The sequence below is a fragment of the Naegleria fowleri genome (genome assembly GCF_008403515.1).
Source record: "Naegleria fowleri strain ATCC 30894 chromosome Unknown tig28, whole genome shotgun sequence".
NCBI classification, from domain to species: Eukaryota; Heterolobosea; class Eutetramitea; order Acrasida; family Naegleriidae; genus Naegleria; species Naegleria fowleri.
The window spans coordinates 641,447-659,313 of NW_025407960.1; the positions used below are offsets into that span (position 1 = coordinate 641,447).

General features: G+C 36.5%; 10 protein-coding genes across 10 annotated transcripts; 4 read left to right on the forward strand and 6 right to left on the reverse strand.

The window, feature by feature from the left end:
• Positions 1-798: 798 nt before the first annotated feature.
• FDP41_002118 (uncharacterized protein) lies at positions 799-1,437 on the reverse strand (the record flags this gene model as incomplete). The annotated part of the gene is made up of 1 exon (XM_044705278.1): positions 799-1,437. One exon carries the CDS (start codon positions 1,435-1,437, stop codon positions 799-801), a length of 639 nt encoding a protein of 212 aa, XP_044563761.1.
• Positions 1,438-1,473: 36 nt separating this feature from the next.
• On the forward strand, positions 1,474-3,690 carry FDP41_002119 (uncharacterized protein; the record flags this gene model as incomplete). The annotated part of the gene is made up of 1 exon (XM_044705279.1): positions 1,474-3,690. One exon carries the CDS (start codon positions 1,474-1,476, stop codon positions 3,688-3,690), a length of 2,217 nt encoding a protein of 738 aa, XP_044563762.1.
• A 22-nt stretch (positions 3,691-3,712) lies between these two features.
• Positions 3,713-5,404, reverse strand: FDP41_002120 (uncharacterized protein; the record flags this gene model as incomplete). The annotated part of the gene is made up of 4 exons (XM_044705281.1): positions 3,713-4,047; positions 4,109-4,334; positions 4,390-4,859; positions 5,044-5,404. The coding sequence occupies 4 exons, from the start codon at positions 5,402-5,404 to the stop codon at positions 3,713-3,715; spliced, it is 1,392 nt and encodes a 463-aa protein (XP_044563763.1).
• A 239-nt stretch (positions 5,405-5,643) lies between these two features.
• On the forward strand, positions 5,644-6,522 carry FDP41_002121 (uncharacterized protein; the record flags this gene model as incomplete). Its single annotated transcript, XM_044705282.1, has 1 exon — positions 5,644-6,522. The coding sequence occupies one exon, from the start codon at positions 5,644-5,646 to the stop codon at positions 6,520-6,522; it is 879 nt and encodes a 292-aa protein (XP_044563764.1).
• An 897-nt stretch (positions 6,523-7,419) lies between these two features.
• FDP41_002122 (uncharacterized protein) lies at positions 7,420-8,746 on the forward strand (the record flags this gene model as incomplete). The annotated part of the gene is made up of 2 exons (XM_044705283.1): positions 7,420-7,923; positions 8,186-8,746. 2 exons carry the CDS (start codon positions 7,420-7,422, stop codon positions 8,744-8,746), a joined length of 1,065 nt encoding a protein of 354 aa, XP_044563765.1.
• Positions 8,747-8,815: 69 nt separating this feature from the next.
• FDP41_002123 (uncharacterized protein) lies at positions 8,816-10,127 on the forward strand (the record flags this gene model as incomplete). The annotated part of the gene is made up of 3 exons (XM_044705284.1): positions 8,816-8,970; positions 9,043-9,887; positions 10,033-10,127. The coding sequence occupies 3 exons, from the start codon at positions 8,816-8,818 to the stop codon at positions 10,125-10,127; spliced, it is 1,095 nt and encodes a 364-aa protein (XP_044563766.1).
• Positions 10,128-10,194: 67 nt separating this feature from the next.
• FDP41_002124 (uncharacterized protein) lies at positions 10,195-10,827 on the reverse strand (the record flags this gene model as incomplete). The annotated part of the gene is made up of 1 exon (XM_044705285.1): positions 10,195-10,827. One exon carries the CDS (start codon positions 10,825-10,827, stop codon positions 10,195-10,197), a length of 633 nt encoding a protein of 210 aa, XP_044563767.1.
• Positions 10,828-11,558: 731 nt separating this feature from the next.
• FDP41_002125 (uncharacterized protein) lies at positions 11,559-13,181 on the reverse strand (the record flags this gene model as incomplete). Its single annotated transcript, XM_044705286.1, has 1 exon — positions 11,559-13,181. One exon carries the CDS (start codon positions 13,179-13,181, stop codon positions 11,559-11,561), a length of 1,623 nt encoding a protein of 540 aa, XP_044563768.1.
• Positions 13,182-13,530: 349 nt separating this feature from the next.
• FDP41_002126 (uncharacterized protein) lies at positions 13,531-15,908 on the reverse strand (the record flags this gene model as incomplete). Its single annotated transcript, XM_044705287.1, has 3 exons — positions 13,531-13,883; positions 13,938-15,489; positions 15,570-15,908. 3 exons carry the CDS (start codon positions 15,906-15,908, stop codon positions 13,531-13,533), a joined length of 2,244 nt encoding a protein of 747 aa, XP_044563769.1.
• A 191-nt stretch (positions 15,909-16,099) lies between these two features.
• FDP41_002127 (uncharacterized protein) lies at positions 16,100-17,774 on the reverse strand (the record flags this gene model as incomplete). Its single annotated transcript, XM_044705288.1, has 4 exons — positions 16,100-16,612; positions 16,665-16,727; positions 16,796-16,927; positions 16,986-17,774. 4 exons carry the CDS (start codon positions 17,772-17,774, stop codon positions 16,100-16,102), a joined length of 1,497 nt encoding a protein of 498 aa, XP_044563770.1.
• Positions 17,775-17,867: the final 93 nt, after the last annotated feature.

Consider the following 17,867-nt stretch of genomic DNA (forward strand, 5'->3'; position numbering starts at 1 on the left):
TGCTGTTCATCATCTCCCGAAATGCTAATATCATCATCCATGGTGGTTTTGAAATGAGAGTCGTTTGAGTTATCATCAAGAGCTAGTTCAGAAGAGATTCTCCTCCCAATATTGGTTTGTTTCCTCGAGTAGGTTCTCATGATAATGCTGTGAGTGTATTTATGCTGTGTGTGAATGAGTGAATAAGAGTGATTTTGTGAATAAATAGAGAGTGGATAACGTTCTTTTTTTTGAATTTTGAAATGGCGCGGTGAAAATAACCGTTAAAAATTAAAGATTGCTTTCCCTCAGAGAGAGAGGCAACAAAGACTTCTTGTGCTTCTCTCTAATCATCATGTAATTCTAACTTTTTCAACAAACAAAATGATGCAATCGTGATGAGGAAAATTTTGGAAATTCTGTTTCTGAATTACCTGTTGTCCATCTCTGCACACGTACACGTGTTCATGAAAAAATTAAATATTGTTTATTGGCCCTTCGGTGCCTCAATACTTGTCATAAAACAACATTGGACTTCATTTTCGTTTAGATACTACTTCTGAATGTCGAATGTTTTTAACAGGATATATCAAATATTAACAGATTACATGCTTGTGTTGAGCAACTGTTAACATGGGTTGAGTCGATGATTCAAACAGAAGGCAAAAATAAAGCAGTGTTTTGTCTGTTAATGCATATGGTTTCGTTGGTTTGTAAGGTTGAGTCGTCAATTATTGTAAAAAGGTCATGAATAGGTATATATAGTGTTGATGGATATGATATGTTAATAATGATATGTATCGATTACCAGCATTGTCTTCAAAGTTCTAAGTCACAACAATTAATAATGTTGAAGGGCGGAGAGCAGTCTTGGATCCAGTATAAGGTGAGATGCTTCTTTCTTGTTCTTACATTCATTACACGTTTCTTATCGAATTGTTGATAGCACTGATCATCATAATACAAATATAGTATCTTGCCTTTTTGTCCATGATTAGTATGATCGTGAAGTTTGTTCTTTTGCTTTGTTTTTCTTTTTGGCTTGCCTTTGTCGGTGGATGATTGTTTTTTAGCTTGTGTGGTCCTTCTTGTTTTGCGAGGTTTGTTCTTTGGCTTGTATTCTTTTTCTTGTTTTGATGGAGTTGGTTGATTCCATGTTGATAATGTATTCTCATCTTTCTCAACTGGTGGATCGTTAGTTTTCTCAACTGATGGATTTTCTCTAAAGGTGATTGCGTCACATAGATGATGTTGTAAAGATTGTAACAAGTGATGCGAATGATCTAATGGCTTCCGTGCCTTTTCTTCGCAATTTCTGTTCTCTTCATTTCGTATATATTCATTAAGTTTGGCGTTTAATTGTTTGAGGGTAGCTGAAATGTAATTCGCTTGTTGTTCAATTCTTTCCAAACGTCTTTCCAGGCTGTGGAGCATGCAAGAGTCAATTCTGATGTTCATCTTGCGGTATTTTTTAAGGGCTCATGTTCATGAAAAATGTTTTTTCCTTCGGCTGCTCGTTTACCGTTATCAGCCTACTCTTCTTCGTTCTCGAGGAACAATATGCAGAAAAAGATATCCATCATCATCACTCTGATGCTTGTGTTTGGTTGTTATTTTCTTCAGTCCTTCCCATTAAACGGAGAACCAATCCAACGAAAATTATTCAATCCCGATGCCTTCTTTCATTTCGTTCAAATAACAGATATTCATACAGAGGAGTGGAGTTCATATCGTGTTGGGGGAAAGCAATACATGGAAGCAAAGGAAAGATTTCATGATTTGAAAGACTTGGTCGGAACCATTCTTCCAACACTTGTCAAACCTAAATTTGTTATTATTACTGGAGATTTGACTCATGCTGTGCCAATTTCATTTGATAAGGATAAACAAGATTGGATTACGAGGACAATGAATATTTTTGTACCAGGACAGTCACAAGAGCAATGGGAAATGTATCAAGAGTGTATGCAACTTGGAAACAAAAAGTTACTCGAAAAGGTGACACTTGAATCATCTGAGAGCATTCATCTAAGATATCCTTTTGAAAAAGAAATACACAACGAAGATAGAATATTTGACTTGCCAGGAAATCATGATAGTTTTGGAACACAAAATAAGGCAGACCCGAAGAGCCGATTGTTTTTGAGCTATTCTCAAAGTGGAAAGTTTTTTTATTACCCAAAACATAAGAGAAATCCAAAAATTTCCAAAATTGCATGTTCTGAGAAAGACGTGACGTCTTTCTTTTCTTTTGATTTTAAATCATCTTTTGGGACATATAGATTTGCTCTGTTGGATAGTACTCCAAGTATAGGAAGTTACAGACCTGTTAACTTTTTTTCTTCTATTCCAAAGTGTCAAATTGAGAAATTGGAAAATATTCTTGGTAGAGCTGGAAATGATATTAACCAAACATTGATCTTTGGTCATTATCCATCATCCATGATTACTATTACTGAGATCGACGGAAATGTTTCACAGAAAACAATGACTGAATTTTTTAAGTCTACCAACACTCACTCGTATTTCAGTGGCCATCTTCACAAAGTATTTCATGACATGAGAAAGTTGATTCCAATGAGTGGCCATTTGGAAATTCAGTCACCTGACTTTAAGAAAGAGAGAAGTTTCAAAATGATAGCTATTGATAATGACAGAGTTTCATTTGAAGATTTTACGCTATCACATTTGAAAAAACAGCCAGGTGTGTTGATCACACACCCAAAAGATTGTAGATATTACTCAACCAAGGAGCCTCATGTTGAATATGGCTCTTTTATTCGAATGCTGATTGTCGCCCCTACAGATTTGGAAGAAATCGAGCTATTTGTGCAAATAGATGGGTCTGATTTTAACCAATCTGTGAAGGTGACACCACAAACTATCGAATATAGGATTCCCTTTGAATTTTCTAACCTCCCATCTAATTCTACTCATCACTCTATAAGGGTTGTTTACAACCATGAAGTAATACTCGAGCACCATTTTTCCTTCAACAATTCCATTTGTCGTATTGAGACGTCGATGTGGAATTTGGAAAGAATACATTCATACATTTCATACCTTGTGCTAAGCATGGATTGGAGGAGCTTATTTCGATCTGTTACAACTTGGTCATGCTGGAGTGCTATTGCTATTGTAATAATAGCCAGACGTTATGACCTCCTTAGTACTGCCTCTTCATTGGATTTGCTGTTCCTAGTTGCACATCCGATTTCCATGAGATACGGTATTTGGTTCATTGGTGAGTTGACTCTAGGAAACAGATTTGGAGGATTGATAAATCTGACCTATTTCTATTTCAATCCATCACCTTTGAATGATGCTGAGGAAATCCATACCCTATTATTTTCATATCCAGTCACTGTTGTTGATGACTCATCCTTGTTCTTTACCCTCATAGGTCCAACATTTGTTTTTTCATATTTAACCATTCTGCTAGGTTTCATTGTTTTAGATCGACTAATTTTACTTGAGAAAAAGTCATCAACGAAATACTGGAAAGCGAGAACCTTTATCACAGTACTTGTCGTCATTGCTAACATGACCTCTTTTTTGTTCAGCTTTTACAAAAAGTATGCACGGTCATATGGAAAGTTCACACTCATAACCTCACCAAATAATATCATGTTTCCTCTTTTTGGCTGTATAAGGTTGACTCTCATGGTATTTAGACATGCACCAAGTGAAACGAAATCAAAAACAGAATAAGGTTGGTTCATATTACAATAATTTATAAAATCAAGTCTAGAATCATCATGACAATGAATCCTAAAAAGAATCCAGTAAGGCCAATCCTACTTGTCAACTTGTAGAAACGAGGTCTCTTTTTCCGAATAGGCTCCACAATAGAAACAGGTTCCAGAGACAAAGTAGATCCACCTTTTCCTTCCTCCAACTTGGACGAAACCAAATCTGATTTTGGCTCACACTCATGATCGTGTTTTGAAATTGTTTCCGGAATTAATTCATTTACAACAACAAAGACCATGCACGCTGCAGCAAATGACAAGGCATACGGTAAAATACTCTCACTGAAATAGACAAGTCCTGAGCCAATTAAACCACCTAAACCATTTGGATCGATACTCTTCTTTAAGGAATTATTTCAATGAATGAATACACTTACCAAGAATTTCAACCAAGGCACTGGCACTTCCAATCAGAAACGATTTGATAAATCCAGCACCATCTCGAACCAGAGGAAGCGACACAGACAATCCTTCAGGAATATTCTGGATACCCACGCCTATACTCAAACTTACTGCACTCGAAATAGAAATACCTGTTTTGCCTAATCCCACAGATCCAAAAGCTACTCCTACCACGACACCTTCAGGTAAATTATGGATTGTCTTGATGCAAACAAAAATTCATTCAAAAAAAGAAAATTTGAATATGAATCCTTACCATGGATAACATAAGCAAGAATGATCGTCTAAATTTGATCAAAAGTTCACTCATCTTACGTTTCCAATCTTTTTTCGTCGATTCTGTGTTCATGGCTGGGGCTGATAGATCCTCTTGTTTTTGTAGTTGTTGTTGTTGTGTCTGTTCTGTGTTGATCTTTTCTGAGAGTTCAACACTCGTATCAGCCTTATTATCCTTAGAAATGTCTTCTTTTGACGATGATGCTGGAAGAATCATCTCACAAGAATCAGATGGCTGAAGGAAACCCAATGAAGAATTTTCTGTCAATGCTGTTGTGGATGAAGGTTGATGCGACAACATGGGCTGAATGGTGCTCAATTCGTTTTCTTTCAATTTCTGTAATTCTCGGTCGTACTGAATTTTCTTCTTTTCTACATAGTCATTGAGGTAATCAAGAGCAATATCAAACACAAGAAAGAAGACAATTCCGATTGTAAACCCTCCAAATACTTTGAAATTTCCATTCAACACGTGTTGCCCATATGGATCCCAAAAAGTAAGATCGTTTCATTGTCGTGATGTATGATAATGATGATATTAGAGTCATCGTACAATCAATCAACAAGAGGTTGTTGAATCACCCATGTATTCGGAACACCTAAATTCTCACTCATCATAATGAGTACTACTCACCTGGTAAAACGGAAATATATTGAGGATATTGCTTCTCGGATAATTCAATAGCTGGAGCTAACAATGAAAAGAAGCTAGCAGCAAGCATAATACCACCTCCTAATCCAAAACTCAATGCTAGGAAATCATCATAGAATCGACTTGTTGTTTTAGAGCAGCAAATCATGAAGAAACAAGCTGCTGCTCCGAGAGTTGTAAATAACCAGTTGATGGTAGTGAATATCACTCCAAGGCCAATCGGATGGATTTGCAATAAGACATCATATGGAGAAGTGGAATTTGTTGTTGAATTGTTGAAATCGTTGAGTGATGCTGCTGGGGACACAATCGTGAAAGAGGAGGAAATGGAATGAAAGGGCATGACTGTTGGAAGATTCTTTTTTTGTTATTACGAGCAAAAAGTTCAACGGGCACCCGAGTGTGGTCTTGGCCACAGCAGCACCTCAGTTAATTCCTCTGCTGAAAATAATGAGATAGAAACAGGCAAGGATTGAACATCCTCCCAACAACAATTTAACGAAGGCTGTTTGAAGGAAATGAGTGTGCGTATTACCTGAGGCTTATTCAGTTTGACGAGTTTTCCGGAACAAGAAAAAAATCATGCTCAGCTCCTCTAGTGCTCTTTATTCATTGCTCGTTCCCAAGTTGTGGAATTATGCTCAACAAAATATCATCAATATCAGTGCTCCTGCTTTGGGAAGCTCATTGTTTGAAATTTCAGCCAATAAGAATGTTCGGGATGTGTCCTATTTGTTGGACAACTCCAAGCCGTGGGTTTTAACTACAACCACGAATCCTTCTTCAACAACATCCACAACAACATCGGAAGGTTTCATACAAGAACCTCATCAAAAACATGAAGAAGAAAAAAGCAGTGCTACTCTCTTATTGGAATTATATTTGGTTTGTAACGTTCGGAAAGTAGTACTAGATTTTAATCGTCAAGCCTTGCCTTCAGAAGTTGAAATTTCATATTCGTCCAATGAAAAGAAAATCAATTTTAGAAAATTGGCAAAATTAAGAAACACAGATTTGAAGCGTGTGAAACCTTTTGTCATTTATTTCACAAAGCCTGTTCAGCTAAAATATATGAAATTTAAAATTACTCTTGCTCATACGCCAGACAGAACTAGCGAGTCAACATCAACAACAAGCTGCAAATTGAATTCAATTAAGCTGTTTGGTACTCCTGTGCTTTCTACTGACAATTTATTTGACCTTTACCACAAGAATCAGGATCAACTCAAAGCACTCGCAGAAATGATTGGTCTGAAAAAGATGTCACCCTCATCAGAAGATCCACAACATGAGAAAAAAGATACTGAAAATTTGCAACAACAACCTGCGAGTACAAAAAGTCCATCTGATAGCGAGGAGGGAATAACTATTGAAATTCTACCTGATGATGACAAAAATGCTCCTCATGCGCCACCAAAAGTCGACATTTCTGATCCAAGAAATAGATCATCAAAACTGTAGTTTGAGGGCATTAGTCAAGTTCAGGCCTTAAATCTGTAAAAAACACGATTTCGTGAGTCTTGATTTGATTAGTTCTGTTAAAGAACTCTTGACATAAGACCCCGTTGGATTTGAACAAGGCAGAGATGTCTTTCGCATGAAGAAATTACAAATTGAAAATGGAGCGTCGGCAGGTGCAAGATTTGGCCGTAAGAACACCAAAAGGTTGGACCATTCATTATTACAGCCAATGTTAGCAATGATTCACACAAACATATTTCAGCCAATCAAAGAAGTCACTGACATCTTATAGTGTAATGGGGCAATCCTGTCATCTTGATTTTCGAAGCCAATCCAAACTCTAAAACAAAAAATAGAATGAGAAGCATCTGTTGTGGTTTCAAACACTCAGCAGCACAGAGGGCGTTCATCCAATCATTTTGTGTTGGTCGATTCGAAACACTCCGTTATTTTCACCATCAGTTACACCAAAGTCAAAATGAAAAGGATCTTGATTCATCAATGACCACTTGGATCAAATGATCGAATGATTGGACAAGGACCTTCTCCTTGAAGCTGTAAAGACAACCTCACAAGTTATTGCCGTCATTGCTCCCGAGTTGGAGCGATTGTACAACAATAGCACCTTCTACAAGACTAATAAGAGCTCTTTCAGCTCATTTCTTGAATTATTAATTGTGCATGAACCCCAAGTGCTCAAGTTCCTACCCGCTCATTTAAATTCTCTCATTTCTCCAAGCAGTCCATTATTCGAGACAGCTTCCATCACATGTGCATAACAATTTTGAATCTCTGTTGTGAAATATTGCAGAGCCATTCCATTTCGAACTAATACTTGCTTTGGAATTTGCGAGTAACCAATTGAAAAATGATGAAAATGTAGTTTTATCGGCCATTATGAATAATGATGTCTCTCTTCAATACGCTTCTGATGAGTTTAGATCGAACCAAGAATTTATTTTGCAAACTATGCACTTTACACGAGGACGGACTTATATTCGTGCATCTGATGATTTGAAGAGGAATGTCCATGTAGCTAGTGAAGCATTAAGCTTCGATGGAATGCTGCTACAATACGTAGGATCTAAAAATGATCTTTCATTGATCAGAAAAGCAATTAGAAATCATCCAATGGCTCTTCAATTTGTTCAAGATCAAACTTTACTTGAGAAAGAATCGATTTTGGCTTGTGTGAAAAAGGATGCACGCTGCTTCAAATATTTGAATACTGCTCATTTCAGAGAGGATCGAGAGATTATTATAGCAGCCATTCATGCATGTGATTCCTTTGCAACTCTTCGAGAAATCGTTTCACTTGTGAATGTTCCTTTCATTTGGAACGATCAAGACGTACAAATGGATATTCTTCTCAAAGCAGTTGAAACTATTACTTCATCGAATGTAAATTTGTTCAATGAATTGATCAAGAATGAATTTTTTCTCAAAAAAGCCATTGAAAAAGATTCTAAATGGTTAGCTTGGTGCGATATAAACTCCATGACAAGAGAGCATTTGTGTCTTCAACATTTTTCACCGCGTATTCGGGATGATCCGATAATCATGTCACTTGCCATTGCTGATAATCCTAAATCCTTTCAATTCACACCTGAGAATTCAGAATTGAGAAATAATTTTCAATTCATGATGCATGTCGCCTCTTTAGATGGAGAAATGCTACGCTGTGCAAGTGCTGAACTTCGAAACAATTTCTGATCTCGTTAAAGAAGCTTGTAAAACCTGTCCACAAGCTTTAGGATATGCCTCTGATCGCTTACGTAACGATTTCGACCTCGTTTCTCAAGTAGTTCAATCAAGTAGCACTTTTTCTGTATTGAGCTTTGCATCTCAAGATCTCAAAAACAATAAGGAAATTGTGCTGACGGCCATTCGAAGAAATCCCTTTGCGTATTTGGAGGCATCCGATGCACTCCAAAAAGATGAACAAGTGGCAATGGAAGCAATTTCACAAAGAGGAGTTTTACTCTATCATGCACCCATGTCCATACAAGACAATCTTGAAATTGTGTTAAGAGCAGTTGAAAACGATCCTTGGGGCTATGAATTTGTGAAAAGTGACAGTATTAAGAACCACCAACAAGTGTTGAACCTTGTAGGCAAGTTGATTGAGGAATTGAAACTCTATTCTCCTGAAGAAGTGTATCAGATTCGACATGGAGGCATCTTCTTTGAATCATTAAATGAACGAGAAATAACAATGATTTAATCATGTACAAATCACCATTGACAGCCCTGTCAAATTGATGCTTTTGAAATGAAAATTCTTAACAAAAAAATGTTGTCCCGAGCTTTCTATGACGATCCTCACCAACTCTCTGGAAAGGCTTCCAAAGTACTTTCCGTTCTGTGTGTGGCGACTGTGATGATTGGATGTATAATCTTTGTCGGATTGATTACAGTTCAGACTTTATATCTTTCCAAACGGGTCAGGTAAGGCTTTACAATGATGATCAATTATTTCAAATAATGATTTACAAATTGATGATGGTTAAAACAATACAGACAATCAGGAATTATATTTCCGAATCCACCATATTCTAAAAACGACGATTGTCTTCATTTTCTTGTGATTGGCGATTTCGGGCGAGGAAATGACATGCAAAAACAAATTGCCAAGGTGATGGGTGATTATTGTCAAGAAAACAATGGTTGTGACTTTGTGATTGGAACTGGAGATAATATTTATCCGGATGGTGTGACTTCTGTGAATGACGAACAATTTAAAACCAAATTTGAAGATATTTACACACATCCAAGCTTAAATAATATTGATTTTTATTTGGTGTTAGGTAATCATGACTACCGTTCAAATCCTCAAGCTGAAATTGAATATACAAAATTAAGTAAGAAGTGGAAAATATTGGACTATTTTTATGAATTGAAAAAGAAATCAAGATTAGGTGGATTTGAATTGAGTTTAGTGTTCACAGATACCAATCCATTTCATAAATTGTTTTTTTGGGATCCTTACATTAACAGTACTGCATTGAATGAGCAAAAAAAGAGAATTCCAGATCAATTGAACTGGTTAAAACAGACTCTGACTTCTCATGAGCCAAGAGGTGAATCAACCTGGAGTATTGTCGTGGGTCACAGCCCTGTCTATTCATCAAGTGCTCACTATGATTCTCAGCCATTAATTGATAATTTTGAACCCTTATTTAAAGAATATCAAGTCCCATTATATTTGTGTGGACATGATCACTATTTGGGTTGGCTAGCGAACCGATTGATCACCAATGAAAAAGAAAAAACTCAATACGTTGTGAGTGGTGCTGCAGGAGGACAAATTTACGAACGAATGAAATATAATGCAAACTTGTTGAATTATTATATTGGACCTGGAGGTAAGGTAAGTGAATATATCAACAATTTTGTGTAGTGACTGGATACCACACCACTGTATGATTTAAATCTTTTTATTGTGAATAGTTGATTGACAGTTCTGAGAGTGTGTTTTCTGGAATAATTAACAACATGCATGATGGTTAGGATTCTTCTCTGTGGAAGTACAAAAAGAATTCATATTTGTTAGAGCATTAGATGAAAATGGAAAGGAAGTTTTCAAATTTAGGATTGATAAGTGAGTGAGCAATGAAAAGACACTGTCCATTATAACATCATCCCATCCCTCCAAATAAATTATGAACATATTTAAAACATGGCAAGGATGAATCCGACCAAGAATGAACTTGTTAATGGATAATTATCCTTTGTATATTCTCTTACTTTTTCCCATTTTTCGAAAATCTTTTCCTTAATATTCATGCGTTTGATGTGATGATTAGCTGCTTCAATTCCCATCTTTGCTATCATTTCATACTGCTCCAAATTATTGGGTTCATCCAATGAATGACCTTGTTGTTGTTTTTTCTTTTTCAAAGCTTCTCGATGAAGTGCTCCGACAGTTGATCCAGCTAAAAGAAGTGCAGCAATACTTGCAAAAACAATACGAGATCCAATTCGTACGATATGTCCACTCATATATCCTCCGCAAACACCAACTCCAACAGAAACGAGTAGGTCTTTTGAATGGTCTGATCTCACTGTTGGCGATGATGACATTTTAGAGATCACTTGTGAGGGTGATGATACCGTTGTTTCTTCTTCACGATCGGTAACATGAGGATAATGATTCCTGACCTGATCATCATGCAATCCCGGATAGAGATTGAATGTTGTTTTACCAACCTCTTTGTTTGATCTTGTTTGAGAGGACACTTCAATTTCCAACAAGGAAGCAGCAGCTTCCTCGAGCATTTGTTCATGATGATGACTGTTAGACATTTTTTTGGATGTTTTCAAAGTTCCTTCCTAATCAATATTAATCAATATAAATCAATATTATATTGGATGTGTTCCTTTACTTTTCAACACATTTCTGAAAACCAACAACCACTTGACAAGTGGCCTTATTTATTTGATTCCAATAAACCTTCCACACTACAGGCCACTACTTGCAAATCTTTCGAGTCTTCATCTCTTCTTCCTCTCAAAATCATTCCAATCATGAGATCATTTCCTTCCGAAGTGAATTCTTCTTGAGATGCCATTGCTAGAGACACCAACATTGGATTATGTGAAGTGACCAGCCAACCCAATTGTGGATTCTCAACAGTAATGGTTGAAAAATCTCCATATGAGGTGTTCCAGCAATGACAGGACCATCTTGAGCCATAATGGAACGAGCGTCTTGAATCAATGTATGATTTTCAGTGTCGAGTCTATCGAGAAAGATGACAATGCTTCCATGTGAAAACATGACCCATTTCTTTCGCTCGCTGTGTAACAAGATGCTCTTCCAGTACGAGGCGAGTTCTTGGTGGTGTGGTTGTGAATGCATTTTTTCAAATGTTGATTTGAAAAGGTGTTCTTGTTCAATTTCGAGGTGGAATCAGGAACTTTCAAGTGAATTCTCAAATATTTCTCTGTAAGAAGAGGAGATCAAACAAAGAGGTTGAAAAGCCAATACCTGAGCGAAATTTTTCTGACCTAGTTTATCTACCTTAGTAGGATCATTACATTGGATAGAGACTGTGAATCAATGAAGCTGTATAATTTGGATTAGTGAAAACATAATAACCTAGGTTGCAATCGTCTGAAGTGCAATACGTAATGGTACCTCCATTTCGATTTGAAACAAGGGTATTCTGGGCATTGAAATAATAGGTATTGAGTTCTTTCTGGAACTGACATTGTTCAGAGTTGACACCATGTTGTTTGCATTGATAGTTGGTTCGTTCCACCCATGAATCATTGTGCTTGGATATGACTAAATTGACACTAATGTTTGAAGGAAGTACATTTTGGAAAAGAGTGTCTGGTATTCCAATAGTGTCCATCATGGATGTTTGTGTGATCCAAGTTTTCTCAGTTCTCATCCATGTTGCAATTTCTTGAGCATTGACGCTCATTGAATTGGATGGAACGAAAATTGACATTAAACCCCATGGAACTCCAAGTGCATTGATAATATTAATCAAGGTTTTTCTTCCTGTAATGTCTCTTTTTCTGTATGCTTCATACTCTGCCTGTGTCATGTTCTTCAAATCTCGCACAGAGATGAATTCAATGCCATTTGGAAAGACATCAAGAAAAACCAATGATTTCACCATTTCAGGATGTTCAAGAGCATAACGATAAATCATTGGACCACCACCTCCCCATCCTACCATCACATACGGTTTTGTTTCTCCAATACCGGTCAAAAAGTTGTGATAAAACGTTGACTCATTCTTCTGATCGACAAACAAATAATCCGAGTAACCAAGACCAGGTTTGTCATAAATGCAAGAACGACGATTTAGTGATGTCAACACTTTTTGAATTCCAACATAATCGGCATAACCATGAGAGAAATCACCCTCAACCAAAAACACTGGTGAACTCAATGAGACAGGTCCTTCACATTTGTAATGAATGGTTTGAGAACGACCTGATCCATCCGCCAGAGGAATTGTGATGAATTTTCCCTGTGGAGGATAATTCACAATCAATGCTGCATTAATGGCCCCACTCACTAACAGAGCCATCAGAATGATAAATAGACCTCGAAGCACAGTGTTGAGGACAATTCCAGAAATGCAAATCACTTGGCCAGCCCGTTTGGCAGCACTATTCGACTGTTCTCCGGACAAGATGGTAGTATTACCACCATGTTGTTCATCGATGGCATGGATGATGAAACTCTTTTTGGTATTAATAGACAACAAACTTCCAAACCACCTCAATACAACAATGCATACATTCAAAAGACAAATGATCCATAGGAGAATGGTCCAAATGATAGCATCGGATCGATAACCCGCAATGGTATAACCAAGAAACATAATGAAAGACTCAATGAAGATGACGACAAAATAGACCACATTTGAAACCAGAAAAACGGATTTGAATTTGCTCTCGTTGGGTTTCATTTCATGATAAATTCCTTGAACGGAGAAGAAGAACAACATGATGCACAACCACATGCCAATATATGGATTCATGACATAGACAGGACCAAAGCTGGAGGTGATTCCTGCATAGACAAATATACCAACAAAGCCTGCACAAGCATTAGCGATTGCCCAAATCAAGAGAGGCCAGTGCAATGCACCTATCAGAAGTTTTGCCTTGTTAGAGGATGTTGTTTCGACCATGTTGTCGTTTGTTTTACGATTGTTTTTTGTGTTGTTTGTGCGAGATGTATAGTACGCGATGCTTTAAAAGTTGAATCGTTATTACATCATGTACGATAAAAGGAACAAGTGGGTGTCGAATTGGAATCTGTTTTTTCGGAAACAGGAAAGGAGTTTGGTATTTTCGCTTTGCGTTGAATAATCACAAATAAGGGTTGCTGTGCATGTAGGTGTCTTCAATTTCGCTGCCGTACATTCAATAATGCTATATTCCTAAAGCAATACAATTTGAGCAGCAAATTCTAGGGTGCAACGGTCTTGATATTTTATATATTACGAAATATATGGTTTGATTCAACTACTATTTCTATTACTGCTGTACTTGACTAATCACAAAAGAATATCTGTAGGCAATTTCCTTGTATGCTTCATATCTTTGACTTGCTCCTCCATGTCCTTGTTTCATGTTTGTTTTGCAGAGAATAAGACTAGGTGTTGGAAAATAACGAGTTCTTTCAGGTGTTGAATAAAAGTATCTCAACTTGGCGACAAACTTTAAACCTTCCCAATATTGAACTCGTGAATCATTCAATGCATGATCGATCAATATGGCTGGATACGATTTCTCAACATTCTCCTCCTTATCCATATTGTCATATGGTGAATACGATAACATGTATTCGAAATGTTTCTCATTTTGAGGATTACCCCATTCGTCATATTCTAAAGTGTATTGTTATTATTATTACATAATTGTTTTGTTAGCTTCACACTTACCTGTGACTGATAATGGAATGGAAGGATCTGAAAGGGAATTAATCACATCAACAAAGGGATCCTCCAAAATTGCAGCCCTAAATAATTCAGGATTAAAAGCAAGTACACCACCAATCAAGAGTCCTCCAGCACTTCCTCCCTCTATGACCAGTTTGTTGGGGTTGGTCCAACCTTCCTTAATTAAATATTCAGCACAATCAATAAAATCATAAAAACTATTTTTCTTTTTCAATAATTTTCCATCCTGATAATGACCTCTTCCATTCTCTGATCCACCCCTCACTCCTGCAATGGCGTACACAAATCCTCGATCAAGAAGAGAAAAAATCGCATGTGAAAAATAGGCATCAAGAGAACAACCATAAGCTCCATATCCATACAACAGAAGCGGGTTGTTCCCATCTAATTCAATTCCCGTGTCTGAATTGTTACGTTTTTTGTAAACAAGCCCAATTGGAATTTTAACTCCATCTCTTGCTGTAACTAGTATTTTTCGTTGCATGTATTGATTTGGGTCGAAGTCGCCCAATACTACCTCTTGCTTGAGAATGTTAAATTCGTGGTTTTGCATGTCATATTCATAAGTTGTTGTTGGAGTAATAAATGATGAATACACAATCCTAATTCGAGAATTGTCAAAAGTATAATTTTCACAAGGTTCTAATTCATAGAAAGGTTCGTTGAACTCCACTTCTTTGGGTGAGTTGACATTGTGAGGGTCGAGAATTATCAATTTTGGAACTCCTTCTGACCTTCCAAATAATGCTAGATGGTCTTTAAAGCAAACAAGATCCTCTGTATAAAACTCTGGATTATATGGTAAAACTTCTTCAAGATTATTGAAATCAGGATTTTCAACAGGTGTTCTCATTAATCTAAAATTAATGTAACCATCGTCATTGTGCCAAACATAGAAATGGTTAGTATGATGAGAAATATAAAACTCAACTCCTTCTTTTCTCTTCTTATTAGCAAAGAGTCTCAAATTATCTTTGGGTAAATCATCTGTTCGAATGTAATGGTACTCGCATGTGTTATTGGAACAGGTGTCAATAAATATAAACTCTTCTGATAATGTCTTGCACACAGAAACAAAAAACCTTTCATCAAGTTCTTCAAATATCAATTCGCAATCTTCTTTCACGCTTATTGTTTGGCAATCTTCAAGCTTGTCCACAAAACTATTCATTGCGAGAGTTTTTCTGTAAACTCTATACGGCCTGTGTGCTTCGTCACAGACAGCAAATACAACAGTTCTAGAATCATTTCCAAATTCAAAACTTGTGTCTAAATTTTCATCCTTACTAATAAAGAACGAATAAATTTTTCCATTTGTCAAATCCTTAAAATACAAATCATAGAACTCGTCACCATCTACATCAATTGAGAATGCCAGAATTTTTTGGTCAGGCGAAATTTCATACATTCCAAGCTCTAAAAAGTCTGTTTCGAGCTCTTTGGATAATTCATTTAAATCAATAAGAATTTCTTCCTTGCTACCTTCTTCGAGAGCTTTTCTGCAATAAATCTTGTAATCTTTTCCGTCTTCAGTCTGAATGATTCGTGTTCATGATATCATCGGTTTCAATGAATGTTCGTTGAATGATTTCAACAATAATTTTGAATACCCACCCTTGTATAGTACAAGTAATCTTTCCAGACATATGGCACTGATTCATCAGTTTGCAATATTCTGTCCTTAATTTCCTTGAAGATGGTATCCTGTAAATTCTTTAAAGGCTTCATCTTTTCCTTTTGATATTGATTCTCGCTATCTATTAATTTTCTTACGGCACTATTTTCTCGTTCTCGGAGCCAATAATACGGATCTGATAATTTTCGTCCATGAAAAGATGTGATATGATCCTTTCTCTCCGCTACTACTTTCGGTTGGTCTCGGAGAGAGCTGCATTCAATTTTCGGAATCGTTTCCTTGACATTGGTCGCTTGGTCCAAGATGGAGTGAAGCATTTTTCTTTGAACGGAACATGTGTTGTGATAAAGCTTCTGATTGGATAACAAAGTGAATGAAAAAAGAGACACAGCATTGCAAAACCGATTTTGACAAGTTGCAGTTAAAAGCTTGTGGAACATTTTTTGTGAGAAGATATTGTGAATGAACACTTTATATGTTTTGGCAATGCTTTTATGGAAGGATGGACCTAGTGATGATCATCCATCATGTGTGTTTGATGTTGTTGTTGCATAATGTATTGCTGGAAACTTTCAACTTCTGCTTCTACTAAAACCTTAATGTCTTCCGTTTTGATGTCTTCACTGAACTGGTAATCAAATCTAGCTTTGCAAAAGTAGCTGTTCTCATTACAGGATGGATCTAAATTAAATTCATCTGGATCAAACATTTCTTTCAGGTAAGGATGTTTCAAGGCATCTTGAACAGTAATTCGCTTTTCAGGGTCCCATGTCAACATTCTTTCGAGCAAATCAATAGCGAGGGGATTTGTGACATGTGAAAATACTTGAGAAAAGTTTTTCTTTTCGTAATGTTGTTTGAAGCTAGTTCTAAGGAACTTAATTCCCTCACTACATCCTCTCACTTCTTCATTACTTGGTGTTCCAATCAGTCGTAGAATTAACTCCAGTTGATCTTTAAAGTCTTTTCCTGGAAATAAGATGGGTCTTCCATTCTTGTGAAGTGGTTTTACAAGTAATTCCTGTTGCGAAACGATTAAGAATTTCAAAATAATATTGTCGTGCTCTACTTACAGCGAATATACAGCCAATTGACCACATATCCATAGCTGCATGAAGTTTGTTCCAATAAAGAATCTTTGATAAATTAATAGATGATGGTATTAAGAATTTTTCCACAAATGTTAATCAAGCTGAATACTTACCACTTCAGGACTTCTATACCACCTGGTAACAACATATTTGGAATCTTCAGGATAATCTTGACCAATAGCTCTACTTAAGCCAAAGTCACAAATTTGCAAATCCAAATCTCTATTTAACAGAATGTTGCTTGGCTACTCACAATTTTCAATCCCCTAAATTTAATTTGCAATCTAAACAATCAAAACATACTATATTAATATTATCCAAAAATGAATAAATCTGAGATTCCAAAATAAAATACATACCCTTTAAATCCCTATGAATAATATTACTGCTGTGCATGATGTTTACAGCTTTGAGAATTTCATGAAGGAAATACTGAATAGATTGCTCACTAAATGTTTGATTGCTCGATAGCAACTTTTCCAAATCAAAATCCATCAGGTTAGTAACAATGTAAATACTTCCGGGCTGATAGGGATCAAAAAACAAGTCCTTCAGTATCACAACATTGTGTGCATGGTGAATACTAAAATGTTTTAGAATCTTGATTTCTCTCAATATTCGTTTCTGGTAATTCCTGTCTCTTTCCCACAAGCTTGATACTTTCTTGATGGCCACTCTTTCGTTGTTTTTATTGTCCACTGCCGAAACTACACAACCAAATCCACCAGAACCCTTGACTCCGTCCATTGTATATCGCTTTGGTAAGCTGAAGGTGTTTCCATTCACCGAATATTGAACATATTCCATTTGTAAATTGGCAAAAGGAACTTGTTCACGATTGACTTGTTGTGCCTGCATAAATAATTGTTGCTGAGTTGCATAATCTTCTTGTTGGTCCATCATATAATTCTGTTGTTGCTCGAGAAATTGTTGATTCATCATTTGATCTTTAATCTGTTGTTGTTGTTCTTGTTGTGGATTCATCATCATGGCCTGATCAGATCCAGCATGATGGTAATAGCTCGGAGCCAAGTTGTAGTTGGATTGTTGATGTTGGGGGTAAGCGTGATGATGAGATTGTTGTGGCAACATTTTTTGTTGGAAAAGTTCACAAGCAACGGGATAATGCCACCGAAAAGTAAAACTGAGATAAAAGGAATGTATTTAAATATCACAAAAGGGTGA